Consider the following 26,190-nt stretch of genomic DNA (forward strand, 5'->3'; position numbering starts at 1 on the left):
TGATGAAGGAAAAGTCATACAATATTTCTAGTTAAGATATTACTTATCCAGAAAAAAAGCTTGTTGATAAAGAGTAAGAATTACACTCTCCCAGTATATTTAGTACAATAGTGTTCAATATGGCTGTGTGTTAAATGCTTTCCTCATACAGACAAGATGAAAGAAAGGTAATTTAAAAATAAAACAGGTTCCCTATTTTATTTCATTCACTGGGAGTAGGAAAATTCAGTTATTTCTATGTTTTGAAGTTAAAAAAAAAAAAGAATTAATAGATGTTGGTAGACTAGGAGAACACTTAAGGATGCCTGTTTTGTTGTTTATCTGCTGGGTTTTATTCCATTATTTTGTCCAGAGTTTTGAAGGTGATGGGTTCAGTAAATTCTCTGTAAATCAGAATCGAGTTCTAAGTAAACACTGTGTAAAAATATACAAAGGAATTATTAAGGAAGATCAATGTTTTAGAATCTGTCCCTCTGTTGTGTAAATATTACATGACTTAAGAAAAAGTAAAAGCAAAGCAAACCCTTTTGATTGTAAAGATGAAAAAAGGAATGACTTGCCCTTAGAGGATCCAGCTAACAGGGTCTATATGTTTAGAGTTTGGGAATGATGTGTGAACACAGAGAGAGCTGTGATAGGCTTACAGTGTGGTTATGCCTACGAAACAGCATCCCCATTATCAGAGCTGAAAGACACTTTTATAGCTTTTATCTCAGATGCTCTGTAACTATGTTCACAGAGTAGCTGTACCAGAACTTCTAAGGACTGTGTGTGAGGGTTCTTGTGTCTTTTATCTTATATTCCATTCACTTCACTCTGCTGTAAGCTAGTCATTAAAAGCTTGTACCGCTGCTAATTTCAATAAAATCTCTGTTGTGTAGACTGGGCAGAAGTCACTTTTCCCTTTGCTGCTTTCTCAGTGACCCAAGAAAAGGAGGCTTGAGAGGGGAAATAATTAACAAAGTCATTAATGCTTGTCGTTGGCTACTTGAACAAGCACCTAATCACTGCTCAAGTAGTAAAGTGCTTACATTACCAGGGAAGTTGTGACTGTCTTCTGCAACGACAGCTCAAAAGTCTTCTGAAAGACCTTTTTATTTAAAACTCTTCAAGGCTTCTGTCCATCTTCTCCTCAGCTTCCAAAACTTAAGCAGACCTTAATCAGAAGCAAAGCCATCTGAAAATTCACCTCCAAGAGAGTAACCGTAGTTCTCTCTGTCCAAACCTTGCTGTGGCGGAGGAGGTCCTGCAGGGAGCTCGGTGCCGGCCGTGGTCCCCACGGACACCGCTGCGCCGGCACGGCTCCTGCTCTGACTGCGGTCAGGTCGCGCGTGGCCTTGCTGTTTATCATTTGCTCCTATTGCTTGTTTGTGGTTGATAGACAAGGTCAGCGGAACTTCAGGACAAACAAGTGGGTTTTGAAAATTTTGTGGGGAATGAGAGAGTTTCTGAGAGGAAGCAAGAGATGGAGGCTTACGGGTTGAGTGCAAGAGAACAGAGGCTCCTGAGTCCCCTCATAAATCTGCATAGGCATTATTTTAAAAGTAGAAACTGTATGTTATTAAGACCTCGCCAGTACAGATTTGAATGATCTTTGCAGTTGTAAATGAGAGCCATTACTAGGACACTCCCTTAGATAGCTTGCTGAAAATTAAACTGGGAAAGCTTGCCATTGCACTGAGAGTTTTAAAAGTCTCTCTGACGGAAGCTTTTTTTTTTAAAAAAAATCTATATCTATCCATGTTTCTAGCCATGTATTTTGGCTGTTCTAGGAATATGTTTGCTCCGAAGGAAATTTTGTTTTTAAACAAGAGAATTACCAAACTGGACTAAGGTAGTTCTGGATGCCTTTCATGTGGCAATGTGACTAGCTTTCAAGATTTAGACCTGTGGTTTTGATCTTTCAGGATATCATTTGAATAATGTGATTTGACATGTCTAGATAGTTGACATTGGTCTCCCAAATTTCTCTGTCACTTTAATATATAAGATTTCTCGACTTGCTATATTTTATTTAGTGTCATAATTTATTATAACAGGTAAAATGCTGTCTAAATGCTTTGAGAGAAAGACAATCCTTCTATTAAAATACAATAGCTCATTCAGTCATCAGGTTTTGTTTCTTGTCTTGGCAGCTGCCCGGTTAGCCATAACATATGTTGCAAATGTATACTTCCAAATAATTTGACATAATTTCATTGTTTTTTATGTGGCTGAGATTAAATAGTATTGGCTTATTCTTCTGTGTCTGTTAGAGACAGATACTGGGGGGTGGGGGGGGGCACCCTCGAACTTTAGTGGTATAGCTGGGGATCTGGTTTATGGCGTCTGTGAGCTGTTCTGCCTTGAGAAGGAGAGAAAAAAACCAACAAAAATTTACATTCATTTTGTGATTCTTTGTTCCTATGGAAATTGTAGAGACCTTTTTTCTAGAAGATGAATTTCAGCTTTTCATATCTCTTGAGAATGAATTTCAGGCACTATGGGAGAACAAAAGAGAGCATCTCTAAGTAGGAAGAGTGCTTTCAGCCCAGACACAGAAAACATGACACCCCCCCACAGGTCTGGCTTGCTAGAGGGGTTACTAGTCTGTCATCTCTAGCACAGTTACCTCAGTACTTCTTTTGAGTGACATAAGAAGACTCCAATTCAGGCCTGTAAGCTACAGATAACTTTTCCTGAGATCAAACAAAGAAAAGAATGTCTATTTTGGCTTTAAACATTGGATTGTAAATATAGTGCTGTTTTTCTTATTATTGACAAGTACTTCTTTGTACCTATTTCTCTGCGCTCTCCAAATTCTATCATCAGCCATTAGCTCTAGACAACCTAACAAGAGATTTTTTTATTTGCAGCAACTTTGAATGCTTGCCTTCTCTTTATGGCTGCTGCTGCTGTTAAAATATTTATATGCTTGATTTTAAATAAATAAGGCCTCTATGTTTCTCTAAATCAATGTGGTTAAAACCCCCTTTCTCCCAGGGAATTCTGGATGAATGCCAATTTAGCCTTACAATATAAAGGCACTTTCCTGCTGGAGATTTGTAAGCTTTGGCTGAAATATGAGGATGATTCTGACAGCGGTTCTAGGGTAAATTAGGAGTAATTCAGCTGAAGTCAATTGGTATTGGTGTAAATGAGGTCAAAATCAGCCTTTGCATATATGAAACAAACACATATCACAAGAGTCACAGTATAACACTAGAAATGTGTTGCAATGACTTTTTCGCTAAAGACTTGAACACTGGCAAACATTTCCGTGATAGCTGTCTTAAAAGAGGACAAAGAAAATTTAAAAGGATGTATCATGTATCAGTGGGCAATAAGCACAAAGGATTCTTTTTTTGATGCAGCAATTGTTTACTTGAATCATGAGACAAATCATGAGCTTATGACAAAGGAGAAAAACATATGCTGTGTGAATTCTCTTATTTAGGAGGGAGGGATACCCCCTCTTTCAAAAACATCACTGTTATTATTATGATTAATCATAGAGTGCTTTACACAAACCCCATCCTTCAATGGCGCTTTTATTCAGGGAGATGTCAAATGGCCCTCTCTGAAAATAAATTAGTTTGTGAGTTTTACTGCCTGTTCTTCTTGGTTTCCTCATTTAACTGTACAGAAGAGGCTTAAGTACTTATAGGGCGTCCATCGCCATGGTATTAGAGAGCCATGTAATCTGCAACCTGCTGCATTGCCCTGTAAGGTATGGAAATTCTGTTACACTCATTTTATAGATGAACAGTAAAGACACAGAGGAACTAAATGACATAGCTAAGGTCACACACATTGTCTTGATTTAGTAGATATTTTGAAAGATCTGTCTTCTGTTGCTTCAGCTGTAGAAGCTAAGGATCCCACGTACATATCTGATCTAGGCACTTTGGGTAATTTAGTAGTCAGCAGGGAGAAGCAGACACTTTCAGGGCACAATTCATCTCATCGTAAAGTAAAACCTAAAGGAGTTCAGATGAATCACATTGTAAAAGAGCCTGTTTAAAAAATCTAGGTGATTAGCTGAAAGGTATTCCTCAATTACAAATGCCAGTATTTCATCAGATCATTCCTATTTCTAGTACCTTCTTTTACTAGATGAGATTTTTCGAAAGTACATGAATGCTGGACAGCATTCATACTGAAAAATCTCACCTTCTTGCTAAGAATTCTTAGCCTTAATGCTGCATATTCTCTCTGTGAGGAATTATAAATCCTTTTATCTATTGTATTAGAAACAGTACATTGTGACTATAGTGTCTTAATCCTTTATTCCAGTGCAATCTTCTATTGTACGTCAGCTGCCATGACTGTAGTCAGGCATTAAGAAATCAAATGGAAGAGTATAAACTTCCACTAATATGCACAATCAATTAAAATAAGTTTACTGGTTTTCTTGTGGAATTTTTTGCTAAAATAAGAATCTAAATATTTGGAAGCGGTCCAGTAGTCTGTTATCATAGACATCACGTCATCAGATTTATTCTCATGACAACACTAACTCTGAATTTACAGAGTCATTTTACATCTCTAGTTGTTTACCTTTGCTCTTCATCTTTTTCTCTCCCTGGTTTCATTCTCCTAAATGAAACAAGAAGGACTCCTGTCTTTTTTTCGTTCTCTAGTTCTTTTGATAAGATAACTTGGTCTTTACTGATGTACTTCCCAGTTTCGTGTCAGGAGCAGATTGTATCGGCCCTTCACATATCTTTATATCAAGTTCATTACTGAAAACATTATTCAGGATTAGTTCTGATACTGAATTGTGTGGAACCTTTTTCCAGTCCCATACTTCCCCTTTCAGCACCATCTATTCACTCCTTGAATCAACCTACAGGTTCTATTAGCATATATCCTAGCTAAACTAAAATAATTTCCTATATGGCACTTCATCACATGCTTTACTGAAGTCCAGAGAGATTAGATTTACTCAATTTCCTTTGCTTCTAAAAATGAAGTAATTTACCATGGTAATCTCACATTATCTACCATTCTTAAAATATACATGGCAGATCTTCCCATTTATCAGTTGTCATGGTATTATATTTTCCTTTTTAATTGTTTAATTCCTCCAGATCAATTCTTACGGATTTGCAGTAACTTGTGCTCGCCTTCCTCTCCTCTAAGATTGGCTGTACATTTATGACATCCCAGTCAAGTAGCACTCATCTCATACTTCACATATTTATAAAATTGGTTAGTGCTGAATTTAGATTTTTCCTCTGATTAATTGTGCCTGTTTGTCTGTAGTAAATGCCTCCCCAGTAAATAGCAGGTATCAGACAAAGGCACATCAAGAGTGGACAGGGAACCTTGGGTTGATATGCAACAAAGTTAGCATGAAGTTTAAGCAAGTATTTCTAGTTGGTGCTGTCACAGCTGCAGGCCACGCTGAGGTGGGCATTTGTGCAGACAAGTGTTGCAGTCTTACTTAATCCATCAGCCTTGTCAACAAGGAGATCTTACTACCTCCCTCTTTTAGCTGTAAAATAGTACGACCCTGAAGCTTTACTTAGTAAACTAACATAGACCCAGAGAATACGCTATCAATGCATAACCGTGAGGACAAAGAATGTTTTTAATGTTACTGCCTTCTGGGAAAAGAACGCTGTGGGAGGGGTATGCAAGCCAGCAGTGAACAAATTACCAAGATGTTTATGTCATTCCCATGTTCTTTGACAGCACAGGTATAGAAACTGACAGAGCGTAAAGTTCCTTTGAAAGTCAGACTACTGAGAAGTTGCAAAGTGATTACCTGAGACTGTGAAATAAATTAATTAACAAAGGAAAAAAATGCAGTGCTTAATAAAAAGTTTCATATTCAGGGTGTCTGCCAGGTGTTTTCTGCTTTCAGTGCTATTTTTCTCCCCACAGCAGGGAACAACATTTTCCATTTTAATCAGGAATACTGCTAGCACTTAATGCCTGAATGGGGACCAAATGCAACTTACAATGTAATCCATCTTTTCAAACTGCTTTGAAGGGTTTGTCATCTCACCTTGCACTCAACAAGACCATTAGCATTAGTGGAATTTTCAGCTGTTGACTGCTTTTCAGTTTTCTTGGCCTGGCCCACTGTCCTGCGCCTACAGCTTTGGTCCCTTAATACTGCAGAAATCCATACTGCTATGGTGACAGAGATCTGCAATACTGTGAAAATGAATGCTGTCCCTGGTATATCTATGAAATTCCATTCTATTTTTGTGTCACAATGCAGAAAAAAAAATAAATTTCTCTAGAGAAATTGTCTGGAAACTCTTCAGCATGTGCTTTGAGACCACCTGAAAGCCTTGCTAGAGTAGCGGTTCTGTTCTGTCCAGAGGGAATCCACTCACAAGTAACAGAGCTCAGGACAGATGAATTACTTCATTGGGTTTAATTTTGTAAAGAAAAAAGTCAGCGGTTTGATATAGCAATTAGTTTTAAAGAAATAATTAATTGTGTGAGGGAAGGTTTCTTAATCTGTGCACAAACATTAAGAGATCAAAGTGATGAAGTGTTATGGCAAAGTCAAGGGTAGGACATAGCTCCATATTCAAATGCTAAATTTAGCTATCTACTCTGAAGGTGTGTACGTAAGAGTTAGGTGCCTTAAGTTCTCCTTATGGTTAATGGAGATCTAGTCAAAACAGTTAGTATAATATAGAGAGCTGCTCAGATTCACTTCTGTACATTTGGTTTGCTGAATTACTATATTGTATTGACTAGACCAATAGTATTGACAGGATCTCTGTTAATTAAAATGAGAGATTAGGAAATACATATATCTGTGATTCCCATGTAGATATGTACATTGTAGATATCGAAATTTTGAATCTGATTCTGAATCTCAGTCCTATACTTGTCTCTTCTGTAGCACTTCATCACCTTGATCTTTTAAATTGCAAATATACAAGACGAAACCTTCCCTGTGCATAATCAGTTCAGATGACTGTCTCTAGAGCTGAACCCTAGGAATGAATCCTACCTTACTTATGACTCTGTTTTTAAGTAACCTTAAGGTTTATATCAAAATGAAGTACAAAAAGAAGTCCCTCACTCATTTTAAGTGGAATCTGGTAACTAAATTCAGTGATATAAATGTGTAAGAGAAGGACTTATCATCCAGGCAGCTGAGAAGATGGTGGGAGGAAATAGTTTTGTTGGAGAAAAAAACAGGAATACTGCTGAGACCGGAGTTGAAAACATGTCAAAAAGAGAGTAAGCAGAACTATATATAGATAACTTGGGAAAAGTAGAGTCTTGAGCTGAAGAACTTGGAAGAATTGGTGTGGTATATTGGGAAGCTAAATGCTAAAGGAATGACTTGTAGTTAGTTCACAAGGGAATTGATCTGTTTCCTTCAGTGCATGCCTTCCTAAATCAAGCTTGCTAGTAGAATTCATCTGAAGTTCTATAAAGACAAAAGACTCAGTTTTACACCCAACAAAGGCAGTAGCAAAACTCCAACCTATTTCAAAGGAGAAGAGGTATGTGTCCAATGAATGTGTGGAGAAACAGCTGCCTGTCTCTGTTATCCCACCAAATAAATTGGCCTGGAATACTTCTGTTTGTCTACCAATAAAGTATTCTGGCATCTCAGATAGGTCATTGCGCTCTTAAGGGTTTGGCATTGTTTCTACATGACTTGCTGCCTCTGAAGTTACCATTTAATAAATTAACTCACTTGATACAAGGGTAATAATCGTCTTAAATGTGACTGTTAATTCCCTCATAACTGCAATTTTATAATAGTTCCTCTTTTAAAGCTAAATCGTTGGCACAAAGCCATGCATTACTAGCTGGGGTTTGCAGGGAAAGACTGGGTGTCCTAACCAAGTGTCAGTGATCCTTTTCAGTGTTCTTCAGCTTGAATCATTCATTGAACCCAAGCACAGGACAAAGTCATTAATGGAACAATAATTCTCAGGTGTTTTGACAAGGCATTCTATAAATGGTAATTAACATCTGCACTGCAGTTCCTGTCAGGGAGGTGAAACAGTGGAAATGTTAAGTGAACTAAATCTAGCAACTGGAATTCTCCATTTACTTCTCATATTTTGGTAACTCACCCCCCCCCCCCCCCCTTTTTTTTTTTCCTCCTTTTTTTGTTTTTTTTTAATGCAAGAAGAAAAATATGTGATATCCTTCAGGTTGTTAATCTGAGTTAGTTCCTAGTTTTTTCAAGTCTGCAACAAATTCAGTAAGCACAAAGCTGCTCATACTGCCCATTATTTTCAGAAGCTTGCATGTGATAAGCCTATAATGTATCTCATTAAATATGTGTCCAAAATTATATTATGCATTGATTTTAATTTTTTTTTCTTTTTGTTATTATTACAAGATGGACAATAACACCAGTAAATTCAAATATATGAGATTACTGTTTACTTTTATGGGTCAAACTGGAGCAAAAGAAAAAGGTCCAGTGAACTGCCAAGTATTCACAACTCTCATGTTATAGGAATTGTCAGATTCTTATATGATTGGGCAAGGAATATAAGTTTCTAAAGTTTTTAGCCACTTTGTATAAAAATTAAAAGGATTCTGAGGAGGTAAGCATGTCTTAAATCTTGTCTTTTGGTCTTATACAAAACCGATGGTTGAAGGAAAGCAAAACAACAGTTTTTCTTGGTATGCTCCTGCTCAAAACTTGCTTTACACATGAACCAAATTTCCCAAACTTCCAATGATTTTTTTTGATTACTTGAGAAACCAAGCTGTGTACAGTCATAAAGGGGACTGGAAAGAGGCTGTTACATGTGTAAGTGTTCATGATCTGTGCTCATAGTAACAATTCTTCCTTCAGCATTTTTCTCAATCCATTTTAATCCATTTAGAAATCAATATTCGTTAATATTTGTTTGCTTAAAAAAGGTCAGGCACCTGGAGATGCCATCCAGGATATTCCTCTACATGTGTTAGTGGAGACCCACCATATGTGCACTTTGTGCACTAATTTCAGACAATCTTTTTAGTGTGTACTTAGATTTGGATGCAACATAAAGTGGCCTACTTTCTAGCTTCTCTTGCATGAATAAATATAATACAGTAAAAAAAAAGTGTAAGAGGTTTGGAAGGCTTGGTTTGCTAAGATTTTTCATTAAATAGAAAGAAGACAAAAAAAAAACTTTTCAACCTCCATTAAATGTGGATTCACTATTTATGTGAAATACGGTTTGATTTCCTCTTTAGAATCACAGAGATTTTTTTTGTCAGTCTTCCAGGTAAGATTTGAAAGCCTGGAAGTATCGCTATTGCCAAGGATTACAATAGGACTGTGTGACTAACCAGAATTATTTGGAAAATAGTGTATACAGACATTGCTTCCATATTAATTTTCATTATATTGAATCTAATGACTAAATGCAGCACAGATTAATTTTCAAGCATGGTTTAATAAAATGTATTTTGACTCAGGAACATTTGTTTAATGGGAGTTTTACTGTAAACTTTATAAGCTCATTAAGAGGCTTATGGATATCTCTTCTGAAAAAATGATGTAAATGAACATAGTTTTAAAAGAAAATGAAGGGACTGTAGCATGGGTGTAGCTCAGACATAATGAAGGAAAGCACTTTCTAGTATTCTTTGTGTAAAATGCCTGCAGTTCTGTCAACTCAACTGGCACTGAACTGAATTTTACAAAATTAACTAAATGAGATGCTGTTATACAAGCAGAATTAGGAAATGGTTCTTTCATCTCTGGATTAGTTTAATGGCATCTCTGACATCTGTGTCCTGTGAAATTTATCAAGCATACATTTTTGTGTAGAATGGAAGACAAAATCAACAATGTAATCAAGCTTACTAAGCACCTAATTTAAGCACTTTCTTCTGTTACTTACTTCAGTTATTCAGATTCATGTAGCTCAAGTTAGGGGAACGAGTTCCCAGATTTAGGTCCTAATTCTGCAAAGAGAAATATACTTCAAAAGGTTTTTTCAAGTCAGTTAAACTGCTTATTTACATAATAGCACTTACACATAAGACATCTGCCACAAATTTGCAACGAATTCAGTTTAACCTAAATTTGATTTTGGTCTGAATTGTACTGAAGGAAAATAGGAAAACACAAAAGTGACAAGAAACATACATTAGTAATAGGGCGTCATAAAAAAGATGCATTAAAACTTAAATTTAATGTTTGTTTAGATAGCTGTAATTAACCCAATTACAGAATGAATTCCATATTTCTGTGCAAAACCAGTCTTAATTGTATTTCTTATTTAACATTGTGGTTTTAAACACCATGGTATATGTCTGCATTTTCATTTTGCTCTTAGATGAATTGCTGTCTAGAGTATAAGATTTGTAGCTTTTTGGTGTTGTATTTTTTTTTCTTCATTTTTCATTTATCCCTTAAAGTAGGCAATTGATTTTTCTTCTTTTTTATTCAATAATCATGGGAAAAATGTTTACTTTGGCACTTGCCGCTTTACAGAGGTTAATCTAGTGCTAAGAAAATAATACTTAGGAAATAAGGCTCAATGTTTAGAAATACAACTAAGTGATAGAATTTGAAATGAAGCTACACTGATTCTTCCTGGTGGCAGCTTTACATTATAAATTTGCTAAAGGTCCCAAAGTTAATAACATGGAACTATTTTTCCCAAGATTAAAACCCAGACTTGTTACTTTTGGAAAGAAACACACTGACAACCCCAGCCAGGAGTGCCTCATAAAACTGTGGTTTGTTTGATTTGAGAAAAAGTAAAACTTATAGGAACACAGAAGTATGCTGAAATCTGGGACTAGATTCCTGGAAGTCTGGAAAGGTTGTACGACAGTGAAGTAAGTTGTATGCTTATGGTAAAATAACCTTTTCCATAAAAGTTAGTTTTAAGGAAGAATGCTACTATTTGTGATTAAATAAAATAACTCTTGCTGTGATCCCTATGCTGGTTTCCTCTTTACATGGTTCTGAAGTGGATAAGAGCAGTAAGGTTATGTTTTGGAGACTCTAGTTCTCCAGTCTTTTTCATCAAGTTCTGTTGGACACTCAGCCTATTGGTATTTCTAGAACTTGCTTCAAAGAACAAAGTTTTATGCAACTTTAAAACCTGTGGTATCCTTTTAAAGAAAAAGTTACATTTTATTGAAATACAATGCCTCCTATAAAAAAAAAATCTTTCAATACAATAAAGAAACCTGTCTTCTTAACCTATCAAGTATATATTAAACTAAAGGCCCAATATTATTATTAGTGATATTTCAAGATTATAGGAAAATTGGCAATACTTGGGGCATACAAGAGAACTGGAGTTATTTGGGGAGGATTACTGAATGACTCATCAAAGAAGATTAATATCAACTAACAAAACTACTGAAATTTAATAGATGGTTTGGGTTTCATTAACCCTATGTATGGGATGAGAATATCCTGGAGATAAGTATGGTAAATAAAACCATATACATCTCTGTTTAAATACAAAGTTTCTCCCTAATTTAAAACTCAAATAGATTTGTGGTGCAGTCAATAACTTAAAAAGATACCTTTCTTAATCTGGCCCATAAACTTAATAATTTTCACTTTTTCACAGTTTTATGTTTTCCAGGCTTTTAATTGTATGATCTGTCCTACTTTCAAGACTCCAGGAAACCTCAACAATCACAGTCTTCTCTCTTGTAAATAGCAGCATTTCAGGATCTGCCACCTATTTCAAAGTGTGGAGAACTAGAATCAGTTTGAAGTTTTAATTTTCTGAAAGATAACTTGACTATAGTAGGCTCCTTCCAGTAAGTCTCCTCCAGACTTCACAGAATCTTCCTTCCTGAGTATGCTTGAGATACACTGCCATTTGGGTATTTTGGATAGTGTAGTTGTCTGCTGGTTTATTCACTAGCTGCTGGAACCATTTTGCTTATAGTAGAAAAACTTTATTGAAGTGCATTTGCAAGAGATCAGAGTGAATTAATCGAACATATTCTGGAACGACAACAAAGATCTAGACTCATCACATCCATTTTAAATACATAGAGTTAGAAGCAATTTCCATCTATGAATTCCCTTTTTATCAGTGGACAGATACTCACACCTCCAGAAAGTGAGTCAGGTCTTCAGAGAGCTGAATCATTTTGTGCAAATGATTCTCTCTCCATTGATAACAGAAGCAGGTTAGGATGACTGCATACCCAACTTGAGCACAGCATTTACGTTGCTCATTTTGTGAGCGATTACATTCACTTCAATGGGCATTACTCTATTCATTCCATTCTGTTGTTAAATGAAGATAAAGGACTTGGATAGATAGAATATATATATAAAAAATATGTATAAAAGTAAAAGTATAGAAAATATGTGTGATATATACACAAATAAATCACTATATATATATATAATTGTCCAGATAGCACAGTTCATCATATGTAAGTATATGATGATGAATTGTGCTTTTATTCAGTTATGGATTAGTAAAGCCAATATCCTTACTTCGATAAAATCACAAGATATCATGCCTGCCCTCAAGGCATGATCTGTATTTATCACAAGTCAGAAGATCAGGCGTTTACTGTAAGTTAGAGAGCAATTGGGAAAAACAACATTTTAATTTAGGCTTCTTTTAAAAATCATAAAAATCAGATGGAATTCAAGTTGACTGGTTTTATTTTTTCTGCTGTACGTGAATTAATGGTGAGCCATATAGCAGCTGCATAAAAAGTTTACAAAACTGTACAGTGTTGAAATAAATATTGTTCAGCTCTGTTTCACAGCATTCTGCCAGTTTTTTTCATTTTGAATAATACCTTTTTTCACGTTGAATCCTACCTTTTCTCACACACAATTTGTAGAAATTACTCACCAAAATTTGGTTTTATGATAAATGGTTGACAGAATCTTCCAAATTGAGACTTAAGTTGTTTTTGACGGACAGCAGGTTCATGTTTGGGGCATATTAATAGATCAGAAAATATGACTGTGTCAAAAGTGGTGCTGTCTCAGCAGGTTGCCTGTAAATCAATTCAACAAAATATTTTGATCAAGTACCATAAATATTTAGGTGTGAGAGAAAAAGATAGTAAATGATTGTGACCATGGGATGCTTTATAAATATTTCATTATCATCATCCATCATCACCTTTGGGGAATAAAGACTTTTTTAGGCAGCAAAATGAAGAGCTACATAACGAAAAAAGATCAATGCTGAAAATGAGTATTATTCCAAATACTTGAACACTGACTGTGATTTGGTCTCATTAAGTGATCCAATCAAATTTGGAAGGTTCATTTGAATCCTCTGTGGCATTTTGATTTGTTAGATAGTCCTGCTAAAATTAAATGTATGGCAGGAAAAAAATGCTAATTTTGAGGAAATAAGATTAGATGAGATAGCATTCTTCATAGGAGTAGCTTTAGCAGATGAGAAGATGGATGAGTTCCATGCCATACTGAAGATGGGTGCAAATTTATAAAGATATGCTGTCTGCTCTTTGTGTGCCATATAGTCTGTCTAAATAACAATATCCTTTCAGGGAGAGAATCTGCTGTTCTGGCTGCCCATGTATTACTGTATTTGGACTATCTCCATTTGCAAATGTTGACTTTTCATCTGTGACCAAAGAATGAAATCTGTGTGAGAGATGTGTAAAACATTTAATCTTTATTTATTTGTTAACAAAAGGGGTTTTTGCCAAATCCTGTTTGCACTTTTCTCCTGCTCTCCCTGGAAGGTGACTGTCTGCATCCACAATGTGACACTTAAGCTGCGAATACAAATTGCAGTCATTTGTGGGGGTTTGCTTGTTTGTTTATTTGCTTGTTTTTAATGGCAGAATGCGTTAAACTAGAATAACAATCCCAGATACTATTCTGTACCTTCTCTATTTCTAAGGGGTACACTACAATTGGCTACATTTGTCAGTGCAAGTTTATATAGAACACAGTTTTATGTCAGTATTTGCTGATACATAGATCTTTAAGACCAGAAAGAACCACTGGATTATCTAGTGAACCTACTTTTTTAACTACCAGGTATAAAGTTTCACTCAGTTAAAGTTTGGGAAAAACAAAACAAAGCAAAACAAAACAAAACAAAGGGTGGCATAGAGATCTGAACATAGGCAATGTGCAATCCCGGATGAGTAACAGAGCTGGATTTTTATGAATCACTCAGGTGTGAGCTGTTCAGTGGGAACTCTGCACCATTCCAGGCCATGACTCCTTTGGAAGGCCTCGTGTGGCTTCTTCCTACCTTGACAGCATGGACCATGGCCGTGTGATTTCAGAGTGTTGTAACTTGCCTGCAAAATGGTCACAAGTCTAACATTAGTCAATTCATCCATCTATTCACAAAGACTAGGCAGCACTAAACAAACTTGACCCCTAGTGTCTCACAAGTTCAGCAGAGACGTAAGGTGTATTCAGTAGAGATTAGGAAATGGGCTGCTTGCTATCTTCTGTGGACAACTGAGGGCTAGAATTTGGTTAAATCTCTGCGGCTTTTCAAGCAACCAAGAAGAACTACCCCTGGGCTATAAAAATGTATTTCTTACTCTGAGATGTTGCTAAGAGTTAAGTCCCAAATAAATTCACTATTAAATAATTTATATTATAAAAACCTCAGAACTAACCCAGAAATGTAATAACATATAGCTGAACTATTTTCAAGGGTGTGTGTAGACGGCAGGGGCAGAGAGATGTGTCTGCCTGTGGCCTGCCTATAGACTGAATTTTCCATTTCCAAACAAGCTGGTTTGGAAGACTTCATGGGATTATTAACAACTCTAAACTACTCAACTCTGCTCAAATTCCTTATATGCTTTCTCTAAGTGTATTTGCTTAGGCATAGCAACATGCAAACTTAGTCTTGTGGCACCGCCTCTGCATCTAGCTGGACAGTAGATAAAATAGCCTATTTGTTCCCATCTGCAGAAACAGGCCACAAAATTCATTCCAAGCAATATGTAGGTAAGCAGGTCTAGGAGACCAAAGGCTTTTTTCTCAAAAGCACTATAAAATGAATTCCATTTCTTGGAAAGCATCAACTCTTGGAATGTGTCTTGCCTTGGAAAATGCAGGGAACTAAAATTTTGCCTAGGCTGCCAGTGCTTCAAAGGGTTGGCTCTATGTTACCTGACTACTGCCTGAACGTGCTCACATGGAGGTGCGTAGAGGTTTATATGCATGTATGTCAATGCAAAAAAAAATTGAAATAGGCACATAAAGTTAGGCTAGATAAAAATAACTTACTGACAACAGAGCCATTACTGATGGAGGTGTAACCTGTAAATTGTAATGTTATTAAATTTCTGGGAAGGATACCAGAAAATAAGAAATAAAATATAACAACATAAGTAACAATCCCTTTCCTGTAGATTTTGTAGTGGAGCAGCTATAGGTGAAAGGAACTCGAGACAAGAAATACAGAATACTTTCTGTAAGTGATCATGGTGTTAACAGCTACCTTTTCTACAGTAGATTAGTAATTTCAGCGTTCCCTAGGTGTGTAAGAAGTCCCCTTCTCTACAGGATTACAGAACTGTTTCACATTTCTCAGAAGAGCTCTTGTTACCAAGATCGAGGTTGATTCTTGTACATCTATAGGAGAGAGGGACCAGAATCTATCAGGAAGAAAAGGGAACTGGAACTGAGCCTTCCAAAAATGTTCTAACCACAAGTGGCCTCTGCACAATGTTTAAAATAAAAGGCAGGTGCCCTTTCTGTAATCAGCCTATGGGGATAAACTGGAGGGGGGGAAAAAACAGCCTACTGGACTGCTATATTGTTTAAAGCTACAACCCGTTGGCATGTGTTAGTTGGACTCTTAAAATGCCAAACACATTTAGATATTCAAGATATGAAGGGAACACTTACATTCTTACCTCTGGAAAGATTTAGACATGAAGCAATCTCAGTCATCACAAGACTGAGGCAATTGTGTGTAGAAACAGAATTTCAAGTAGTTGAATAATGTTGCATTTCAAAATTTAGCTGCCTATGGAGTCAAAGAAGTCGCGCATGATTTTTGTAATTATAGTTTGGATCTTAGACACCTACATTTCTGTGGAACCCATCTGGATCACTTGAGCGCTTCACAGAATTGTGTAGAAAATCTTATTCTGCCAGTTTTTCCTGTCTTTTCAGAAAATATTTTAGCTGCTACATTTCTGTATTCTGGGCAGTACCTCCCACACACCCTTACCCCACTGCTTCCTGTCCCTCCTGTTATTGTGCTAATTAAGGGTTCTGGCAGCTTATCTCTGCTAAGTAATGCAGATATATGCTAACCTTACAGTGGTATTTAGTTCAGTAGTGATGAAAAAGAAGCTTGGGCCAAGACAGGGAATAGGAACTAGCAGGGGTTTCTTGATCTGTACCTGAGTACAGAGGACGCAACTCCAGGAAGGGGAGGGAGAAGCAGCAGGTTACGAGGTGGTGGTGATAAGTCTACCAAAACCGGCAGCAGCAATGGTAGGAATCCAGGGACCTTGGAACAAGGTGATTTAGGGACAGAATGTGATTTTATCAGCACTGACTGTACCAGGTGGAATGACCATGGAATAAGCCACTAAAAATATATTTTTAGTAGTCACCGAATCTTGCTGTTAATTAATAATACCAAGAAAACACATCCGGCACAGCATGTATGTGGCTTTGTGGTCTTGGATTATTTTTTTTTAACAGACTACAAATAAAGGACAGCCTTTCTCCCTTTCTCATTTATTTGGCTGATATTTAAGAGCAAAAAAAAGTCAAAAGAACCTTTTTCATTCTAAACTGTTTTCCAGTTTTTATATTTAGTATATACAGTAGTTGCAAAACCTCTGTGAAATGTAATAATGTCATTTCAGTTCCAATATATGTGGGGAAAGGCAGTAAAAACATGTGGTCTCAGAAAAGGTCATTTAGTAAAGTAGCCCATGAAAGCTTAAAAAAGCTTTCTGTATTTGAGGTTAAATAGAGCTGAAAATGTTGTTGCTGTTGTTTTCTCTTCTTTTTTTTTTAAGATGCCATATGAAAAGTTAAAAAAATATGATTGTCTGAAACACAACTGTGGCCATGTTCAAACCCACTATACTTAATGCTAGTACCCTCAGGCAAAGAGTACCCATTCATTTTTTTGAGACCAAAAAGTCTCACCAAGTGGAAATTATCTTGTGGTCTTGACTCTTTCAAACTTGAGGAATGAATTTTCTGGCTTTAAGCAAGAGCGTTTTAAAGAGGCAGGTTGAAAAGCAGCTGGTCAACACACCAGAAACTAGTTGCTAATTGCAGCAGTAAGTTAATCAATGAAATAGCAGTTTAGCTTCTGGGTATAATAAAAAGAGATAAAAGACCACACAGAAATTCCAGCATTAGGGTATGACCAGCTCTTGAGTGGCATACATTATTTTCCTTCTTACACCTGTCTGCTTTTGAGTAGGCAAGTCATGCATCTGCTTGACAGCTATTAACAGAATAAAATAACAACAAAAAAGCATTTTGGGGTAAGATCTGATATAAATATTTACAAAGACAATTTAAGGGAGTGTTTGTTATGCACTTTTGTGTTTGCTTTCAAAACATTTAACTCCAGAGACAGATGGCTTGTACAGTTTTATCAGCATTTGTGTCATTATATATTCAAGCAGCCAAGACTGATAACCAGCCTCATGTATTACGGATTGTTCAGAGAACAAATACTTTGGGGAAAAAAAACCAACCCATATATCAATAAAGTACTTCAGTGTGGAAAAACTTGATACAGAAATTTCAGTGACATTTTTATGAAGAGAAAGGAAACAAATTAATGCAATTATAAAATTAAAGCAGCACGAACAGGTTTTTAAGTGGTGTCATTGTATGTGGTAATGAAGCAACTTTAGAAAATTGGGTGAAAGCTATTGTTCAGCAGTGGTGGAGGAGAAAGATAATTACCATTAAGGCAACATTATGCTTTCTCAATACAAAGCAGCCAACTCTTCAGTGCAAGCTACCCCCAGAAGATCTCTCTCCCATCATACTGCTCATGATCATTTTACTTTATGCTACTGAATAGCAACCTGAATAATAAGAGTCTTAGAAAAGAATAAACTGTCTATACTTGAGAACATAATTACACAAAATAGAAGCTGAAAAAAACCATATTGTCAAAAGACTGTCTCTTTTTTGTAGGCAAGATCCTTTTTTCCCAAATCAGTTTTTCATCTTTTTCTTGTGTCTTACAGTAGGACATTTATAGAGTCCCCTAAATCATGATCATCACCATTATTAGCAATAATATTTACAAAAACATTATGGCTGTATCTAAGGGTCTTAACTGGAGATGAGGTGTGACAGGCACCACACGCATGCATATTTAATGCTAAGTGAAACCAGCTTATTACTCATTTAAATTTGAAATAGAAATAAATGTGTTATCTCTTGAAATTTATTTAACTAAACAGAAAAAATTACTTCCCCCCCTCAGAACTATAGTTCTGAGGGCTCTCCTGTTAACCTTTTATTCCACTGTAGATTGGAAGCACAGAGTGCATGCACTGTATTTCTTGAAATGCGTCATTCTGTGGTGAAAGTTTTTCTTTGTGTTTTGAAAGTTTTAATCCCTGCCAAACCTTTCCTCCTTGGTCAGCAAGATAGTATTGTACTGTGAGAGTAGGCAGATTGAAAATAGTTCTGCCACTTCTTACTTTTTTCCTCTGAAAATGGGAAAAAGATAATTAAAATTAAATTTCTGTTGTCAGCAAAAAAATAAATAAATCAGCTTTTAACCTATAGATTAACTTTTGGAAATGTTAACAATATACCATGAATACTTCCTTGACTTATTATTGCTTTTTTTTTGTACTAAGTACCTGCCTCAGTTTGATTATAACTTCATACTAGAGGATTCAAAGAAAAGCTTCATAGAAAAAAGAATCTCTCTCTACCAGAGAATTGTCACGGTTCTCATTTTAGAATCAAGGTTCTTGGTTCTCACTGAAATCTCTGCTGAGCTCCTACTTTACAGTTGCTTTTTCTTTTTTTCTTCATGGTTCTGGCTTAATTATTTCATCTTGTATTGATCTATAATGGAAAGTAGCACTGATTCTATACATTCTTCATGTTATAGTTGTCAGCAATAGGACACTTTCTTCCATGGGGAATGCAGAAGCAGCTTTTCTTACAGTTTATTATATTCTGTCACATCAACAACATAGTGTATATTCTCCAGACATTCAAAAAGAGGAGCTACTCAGACATAAGAAGATTAACTAATTACATTGTAACATGTAGAAATATACATGATTGCATTTTCTATATGTGTGTATAGAAGCAGTAGATGATAATCTGTGGAATTTACTACCATAAATTGTTACGTGCTACTTAAAAAAAAACCCAAACAAATAACTGGGAAAGAATAGCAATTTCCATAAAATTAATTGGGATAATTTCAGTATTCAGAAGAAGATCTGTTACTAAGAGTAATGTATTATATATGCTTGGAGTACAAGAGAATGAAATATTCTTTGGCATCGTAACACAGAAATCTTTTTTAGAGTGTCCTCACTTATCATTTTGAGTCTCAATTATGTTATTATAAAGATACACTTTTTTTGCTGATACACCACTGACATTTTTCTTCTGATTAGTAGTGCTTTTTAAGGCGCTTCATAACTTCACTATTCATGCGTACCTGCTAATGTTCTTTCTCAAAAATCAATCTATAATTTCCTTCCTGTCACTGGGCTGTTTAATCAAGGAAATATGTCTCCTTAACTCCTTGAATGTCTATAGCACTAGCCAGTTCATTTACTCTGAAGTCAAGAAAAGGCATCTCAAAATTCTTGCTCAAAATTACGGTATAGTTAGCAAAGAATCATGACAAAGCATATCTCAGATATTGAGAAATATATAACAAAGACACACAAAATGATTTCTCTGCCTTTTTCCTGGCTTGCCCTTCCTCATACATCCAGTGCGATCAGACGAGCAAATTCAGCCATTTAGAAATGCGCTGAGACTGAGAGGATTTTAGTGCTGCTGAAGACATGGGTGACCTGTCTGCTTGATTTCAAGATGCCTGCAGCTGGCCAGCTGTGTCCTCAGTAGTGTGTGAAAAATGATGTGGATATTTAATATGCATAGTACTTCAGCAGGCTTCATTTCTATCTCCTGTGGTCTCATATTCCTGACTTATGAAGAATTATGAGAACAGTTCTTTATCAGGTGCAAGGTTTACATAAGCCTTCTTTTTTCTGTTTACCCCTTTATTTTTATGGTTGCATAGCAGCTATCTGATATGTGTTTAATGGTCAGAAGAACTACAGATTTTTATTCTCTTTCCTGTTGCAATGTTTTGAAGTGTTTTATGTTTTCATATTAAATCCAGCAAAGTTTAACTTCTCTCTTACTTGTTGGGAGTGTGCATCAGAGTTTTATCCACTGGGTAGATGTCTAGAACTATGCACCAACCCAAGTTTGTGAAATAGTAGACATTAGAATAATCCTGCATACAGAGCATTCCTTTGGGCAAGCCAGTTTTTGGACAGTATGGATGTTTCTCAGTTTGCGGTAGGCTGGTAGTTCACCAAGGCTCTGCAGCAGTAAAGTGAGTTGAAAGCAGAGGAAAATACATCCACACTGTAGGCCTTACATTAAGGCCACACACAGGCCTTACAGAAAGCAGCATTAATTCTCACTCAGAATATGCAAGTGTATGTTTACTTCCTCTGCCATTTTCACCTACCTAGCTCTTATTTTCTTAGTGTGACTGAAAAAGGGAGTTAAGTTTATTCACAGTAGGATCCGCAACTGATAACTCAGGGCTAATTAATTGAACTGTATCTCCACTTTTGGAAACTATGTAGGTAGCATATGTAGGGAGTATATGCCCTACAAAGCATTACTTTCTAACAGAATGAAAATGTATCTAGGATTTACCAGCACAGTATTTTGTTGCAGAATCATTGTTAATTTTCTCATGAGGTATATGTATAAATTTGATGCCAGATACCACGATCTAATATTATGTTTTGGTTTTTTTTCTTTCTCCCTCTTTCTTCTTTCTGTTTGTTTTTCTTCTACAGATGGGCCTCTTGGGCCACGTGGATTAGCTGAAGCTACAGAGATGTGTACTCAAGAATGCCTGGTTTTGGGTCACTCAGACAACTGTTGGATGCCTCCCAGCTTGGGCCCATACCAACAGCCAAAGTCTCCTCTCTCCACCTTTGCACCTCAGAAAGAATGGGTTAAGAAGGACAAACTAGTTAATGGACACACATTGACCAGGACCTGGAAAGAAGATAGCAACAGAAACCAGTTCAGTGACCGAAAGCAGTATGGTTCCAGTGAGGGCCATTTCAACACTGGCAACCACATGACTGACATTCCTCTGGCCAACTTGAAGTCTTATAAACAGGCCTCAGGAGCTGTTGAGAGTCCAAAGGAGCACCAGCTATAAGAAATGTTTACTTTGGACCAATGACTTTAGCCTACTTAGACTTGCTAATACTGTGTGTGTGTCAGAGCTTTATGTACTGGGTAGACCTCTAGAACTATGCTTCACCTAGCAGAGATACGCATATCTTTATGTTAGCACCGTGGAAGGTATGATGTCCTGCAACATGAAAGAGTGTTTCTACTAGTTGTGTGATTTTGTTAAATAGACATGATTACAATCTGCAGAGATCTCTCCAGTTGGCAAATATCCTTTTTTTTGTTTGTTTTTTGACCCTGGACTGCTGCTGTGAACAACAGAAGATGCATTTGGAGAGTGAGAGAGCGAGAAAGTTCAGTGGATTGCAATGGTTGAAAAGCATATCCAGTTAGAAAATCGTGCTTTCGTTGTCATTGATCTATGCTGGGACTGTTATACTTGAGATCATATTGCAAACAAAACAACTGAAACTGTAAACATTAAACCTATTGTGCTATTAACAATGTTAGTGGACACAAGTCGATCAGTGTTCAAATACTTGTAAATAGAAACAATTATTACTTACAATTTTTGTGTACTTATAACGTTCACTTGAAAAGATACTGTAGCATATTTCTGTGTTTCACAGTTGCTTTTTACTTTCTTTCATTTGCTTCCTGTTGTTTTGCTTTTATTTTCAGTGATGGTGTTTCTGTGTTAGTAGTCTGTCTGACACACAATGTTCCAAGGAACTCAAAACACTTGTTAAAAGTGAAAAAGGGAGTGATAGGGTGGGAGGAAAAGTTGGTTGTAGAAAGGAAAAAAAAAATAAAAATTTTTTCTTTCTATGTAGTAGCAAATGATGCCAGCATTCAGGTAGAATTTCTTCTTCTTTCTTTCTTTTTCTTTTTTAATATTAAGAGATTAAAGGACTTGTGTAAGGGCTTAAAAATTTAGCAAATTTTTTTTAATCTTCCATTGTGTTTCATAAAACAAGGAAACTGCAAAACAAAATAAAAATATTTAAATTTGTGGTGGTGGGTGAGAGGGAAAGCTGTTTGGAATCCTTGATCAAATTAGCTGCAGTCTGTCATTTAATGAGTGGTAGCTGACATTGATCTCAGCTGGAATATACGGAGGAAATTCTACAGAAGCAAAATACGATAATCATGTTTTTCCAATTGGGCAGGTGTGTGTCTATACCTAAGACAGTTTGTATTGCTGAAACAGCAGCATTTGTGTTGATCTTCATCTGCGTTAATGTTGTAGTAACACAAGTGTTTTTAGACCATAGCCACAGAATATTTAATGTGTTGTGCCTTCATGATGTAACAGAGCATTCTCCTGGTAGGCTAGTTGGGGGAACTAAAGGGTTAAATCTCTAATTATTGCTGTTTAACTGTTTGTTATCATAGTTGGTCAATGCCTGGCAGGTACCAGTATCATGTCACCTCAGTCAAACCAGCAGAGTGACTCCTAATGTTAATAAGATCTAAGTTGCACGCAAAGCAAATCCAAATCCAAACATTTTTAGATGGTTTTTGTTAAGGCATGACAGATGATTTACACAAATAAATAGCATGCAAAAAAAAAAAGAAAAAAAAAAAGTCCTTACAGAAAAAAGCAAAAGTTACTTATGCCACAGTGAAACATCAGTCTTAAAGTAACAAACTTAGCTAATCTGAAGGTGATTTTATTCTTACCAAAAACACAAGCTTTTTTTTCCTTCTTTATTCTTTTGTATATAGCAGTTAACTTTTTTTTACTTTTTTTTTTTTTTTTCCCTCCACAGTATAAAAGGCATAAAATTGGGTTAGGGGTGCATTGCTTATTGCAGTACTTATGTCAGTTTGTGAGGGGTGTTTGATGACTTTGACAGAATAAATATCTAACCAGTTATCCTTGTTACTGCTTTGCCAGTTCAACGTTATTTAGTTATTCAGCTCTTGCAATAAATGTTCTGAATTCCTGATTGTGTTGTGTTAGTTCTTGGGCAGATGCCTAAGGGACTTTATTCCTGTTAATTTCTCTTTCTTTCTGTTGTTGTTGGTTGGTTTGTTTCTTTGTTTCCTTCTGAATTTCCAGTTATTTTTCTAAGCATATCATGGTCCATTTGGTTCATATAGATATATATAAGAATGGAATATACAGCAAATGATAAATGCTGAGGGCCATATTCTGTCATTCCTATGGTAAGTACAAATTTATTCAAAATGAGTTATTTGAATTGGGTAAAGTGTTACTTATCCAGCACAAAGGTGACAGAATCTAGCCCAGATTTGTTAGGCATACTTAAGCACATGTAATAAGCATCCTTGCATGAGTCTTTGTAACAGTGGTAGCATATAGAAAAAAGTCAGCATTTACCATGCCTCAGTCTTTTGAGAGTAGAATAAAGTCATATCAAAATATGGAAAATACTTTCTCAGAAGGAAAATTTGTGTGGTTACATAATCACTTTTGTTGCAGCACAGTAAAGAAAAGAGAAAGGAAAAAACTAAAAAGAAGCCGAACAACCTTGAAAAAGACTTATCAATAAAAGTAACCTATTTTGGAACATGCTGAGTTTTAAAGCAGAGGTGCCCGGAATTCTATATTAAAACCAGAAATACAACAATTATTTGAAAACCCAAATAGCACCAACTATTTTAAATTATGAGTGCCTTTTTAAACAGAATATATTTCAAAAGTTTCTATCGTGTAAATGATGTGACTGTTGCTACAGAAAGAGAACTGTATTATGTTCCAACCTTCAATACTTTGTGCTGCCATCAACCTGTGCAGGAGGAGCACAAACAAATATGATTTAAATTTCTAGCAGGTGAAAATTTTCTCATCTAATTTTCTCAAATTCTGTCTAATTTTAGATTCTTAAGGCCTCACCCAACTTTGAAGTAGTTATTAAAAAAAAAAAAGATGAGAGAAAGAAAGTAAAGAAAGCAAAGAAGGAAAAGAAAGTGAGAAAGAAAGAAAGAAAGAAAGAAAGAAAGAAAGAGAGAAAGAAGGAAGGGAAGAAATACCTGCAGCACAGAGAACTGTATCTTAATCCCATTTAAACCAAAGGAATGTTTCCTCAAAAGAATGTTTCCATGGAATCTGGACTTGGCCCTAAACATATATTCAGTAAGTGCCCATTCATTCACAATCGTTTAGTTTGCTTAATCAATAATACCCGTACAGCTGTCTAAAACTCACAAATAAAAAAAAAAAACAAAAGGAAAAAGAAAAGAAAAAAGAAAAGAAAAGAAAAAAGAAAAAAAATAAATAAAAGAAGAAAAAAAAAGGAAAGGAAAGAAAAGAAAGGTTAAATCCTGACAGGAATTTAGTGATATGTCAGATGAGGAGCTTTTAAAAAAAAAAAAAAATCCCCCAAATCCCACTGCACAGAATGTGAAGGCAGCTGAAGATTGGTGACTATTCAGGTTCACTAACTTTGAAGCTAAATATTACTTAAAATCATTGATAACCTGGCATGATATAGATGCCTCTGATGCCAGGTCTAGGTTTTGTTCTTCAGCTAGGAAGATTGGATGTCCTTTATTTATTTATTTCTTAATGCACACTTTTGAAGGACTGCTAAAAAGATAAACCAAAGGTTTCTTCAATAGTCCTTTATTTTCACTGTCACTGACCAAAGCCCGTTGTCCAAATAGAAAATGGAAAGCATGTATAGATAGAGTTATTTAGTCCTACTTAATCCTATGCTGTGCCAACTCTGACTAAAGATCGAGCAGTCAGGACCTCCTTCCCAAGCAAATGTCTGAAGGCAGAAAAAGAAATATGTGGAGCAGAATTAAGGAGGATACAGAAATATACATTAATTTTAACAAATAGATAGGAAGAAAATAATATTCACATTACTTGCTTAATATGATTATTACCTTTTAGGAAGTTCTTGATAGGGATCATGATCAGAAAGAATCTTAAGGACTTGCACACAGAGTAGACTAATGGAGGAACTTGGGAAGCTTTGGATACATAAATAGCAGGAGATGTGTATCTGTGTGAGAGGAAAGAACAGGAGCGATAAAGACTGGTATAGCTGACATGAGAAAAGCAATAGGGAAAAGAGGATCACAACATCAATCAGAAGTTTAACCTTGGAATGTTTTGAGCAAAGGGAGGCACTAGTAGCTTTAATGAAAGAGAAGGACACAGTGAGAATCATGGGACATGGCAATAGGTGATGTCAAAGGATCCATGGAACTCATGACATGACAAAAGGCATAGGGGTAGGGTCGAATAGCCTTAGGCAGTAGCATCTGATACCTCAAAATAAGCTACAAAAGTATTCCTACTGGCATGTAGGTGGTGACACCGCAGCAGTGGTGTCATATCTGGTTCAGACAGAAGAACAAGTAGACTGTGATGATTGATTTCCCATGACCACAAAATATTTACCTGGTTCAGCTGATAAAACTTTCTTATGGTGTGTATCCTTGCTGTAAAGTAAAATAAGCAGCAGGAGTTCTCTACAGCATGTGTGCTCACACGTGCTAATTCAGACAGCAAAAGCAACTGAGTACTCATGGCATTATCTCTGAAGGCTCAATTCTTTCCTGCTTAATATACTTCTTCAGCAGAACTATGTTCCAAAGTCTCGACTTTATTTATTTTATATGCTTGCAGTCCTTGCTGCTGTGATGAAAAACTTCAAACTGGAGACCAATTCTAGAGCAGAGCAAGGCGTTTTAGTATACATAAACCATGATACAGTGTGACCCAGAGGTGTGAATCAGCTCAGTATATCATGGACAGTTAAGTTCTAACTCAATTAATATTAGTTTTATTAACTCTCACTGCTGATCACCTTAGTGGACACATCCATCAAATATAATTACCCCATAATCCAAAACCACCTTTGACTTTTCTTCTTGTTCCAGAGCTCTTATTGGTA

The 26,190-nt window shown here is 36.1% G+C and overlaps 1 protein-coding gene across 1 annotated transcript in view; it reads left to right on the forward strand.

Annotated features, from left to right (window-relative positions):
• The window catches only part of PCDH9 (protocadherin 9), a 687,142-nt gene extending 665,220 nt beyond the window's left edge, over positions 1–21,922 (forward strand). The window contains exon 4 of the mRNA XM_049815746.1: positions 20,965–21,922. Within this exon, the coding sequence (XP_049671703.1) occupies positions 20,965–21,338 (374 nt within the window). The 3' untranslated portion in view covers positions 21,339–21,922. The remainder of the gene's footprint in view (positions 1–20,964) is intronic.
• Positions 21,923–26,190: the final 4,268 nt, after the last annotated feature.

Source organism: Accipiter gentilis, chromosome 13, assembly GCF_929443795.1.
Source record: "Accipiter gentilis chromosome 13, bAccGen1.1, whole genome shotgun sequence".
Lineage (NCBI taxonomy): Eukaryota > Metazoa > Chordata > Aves > Accipitriformes > Accipitridae > Astur > Astur gentilis.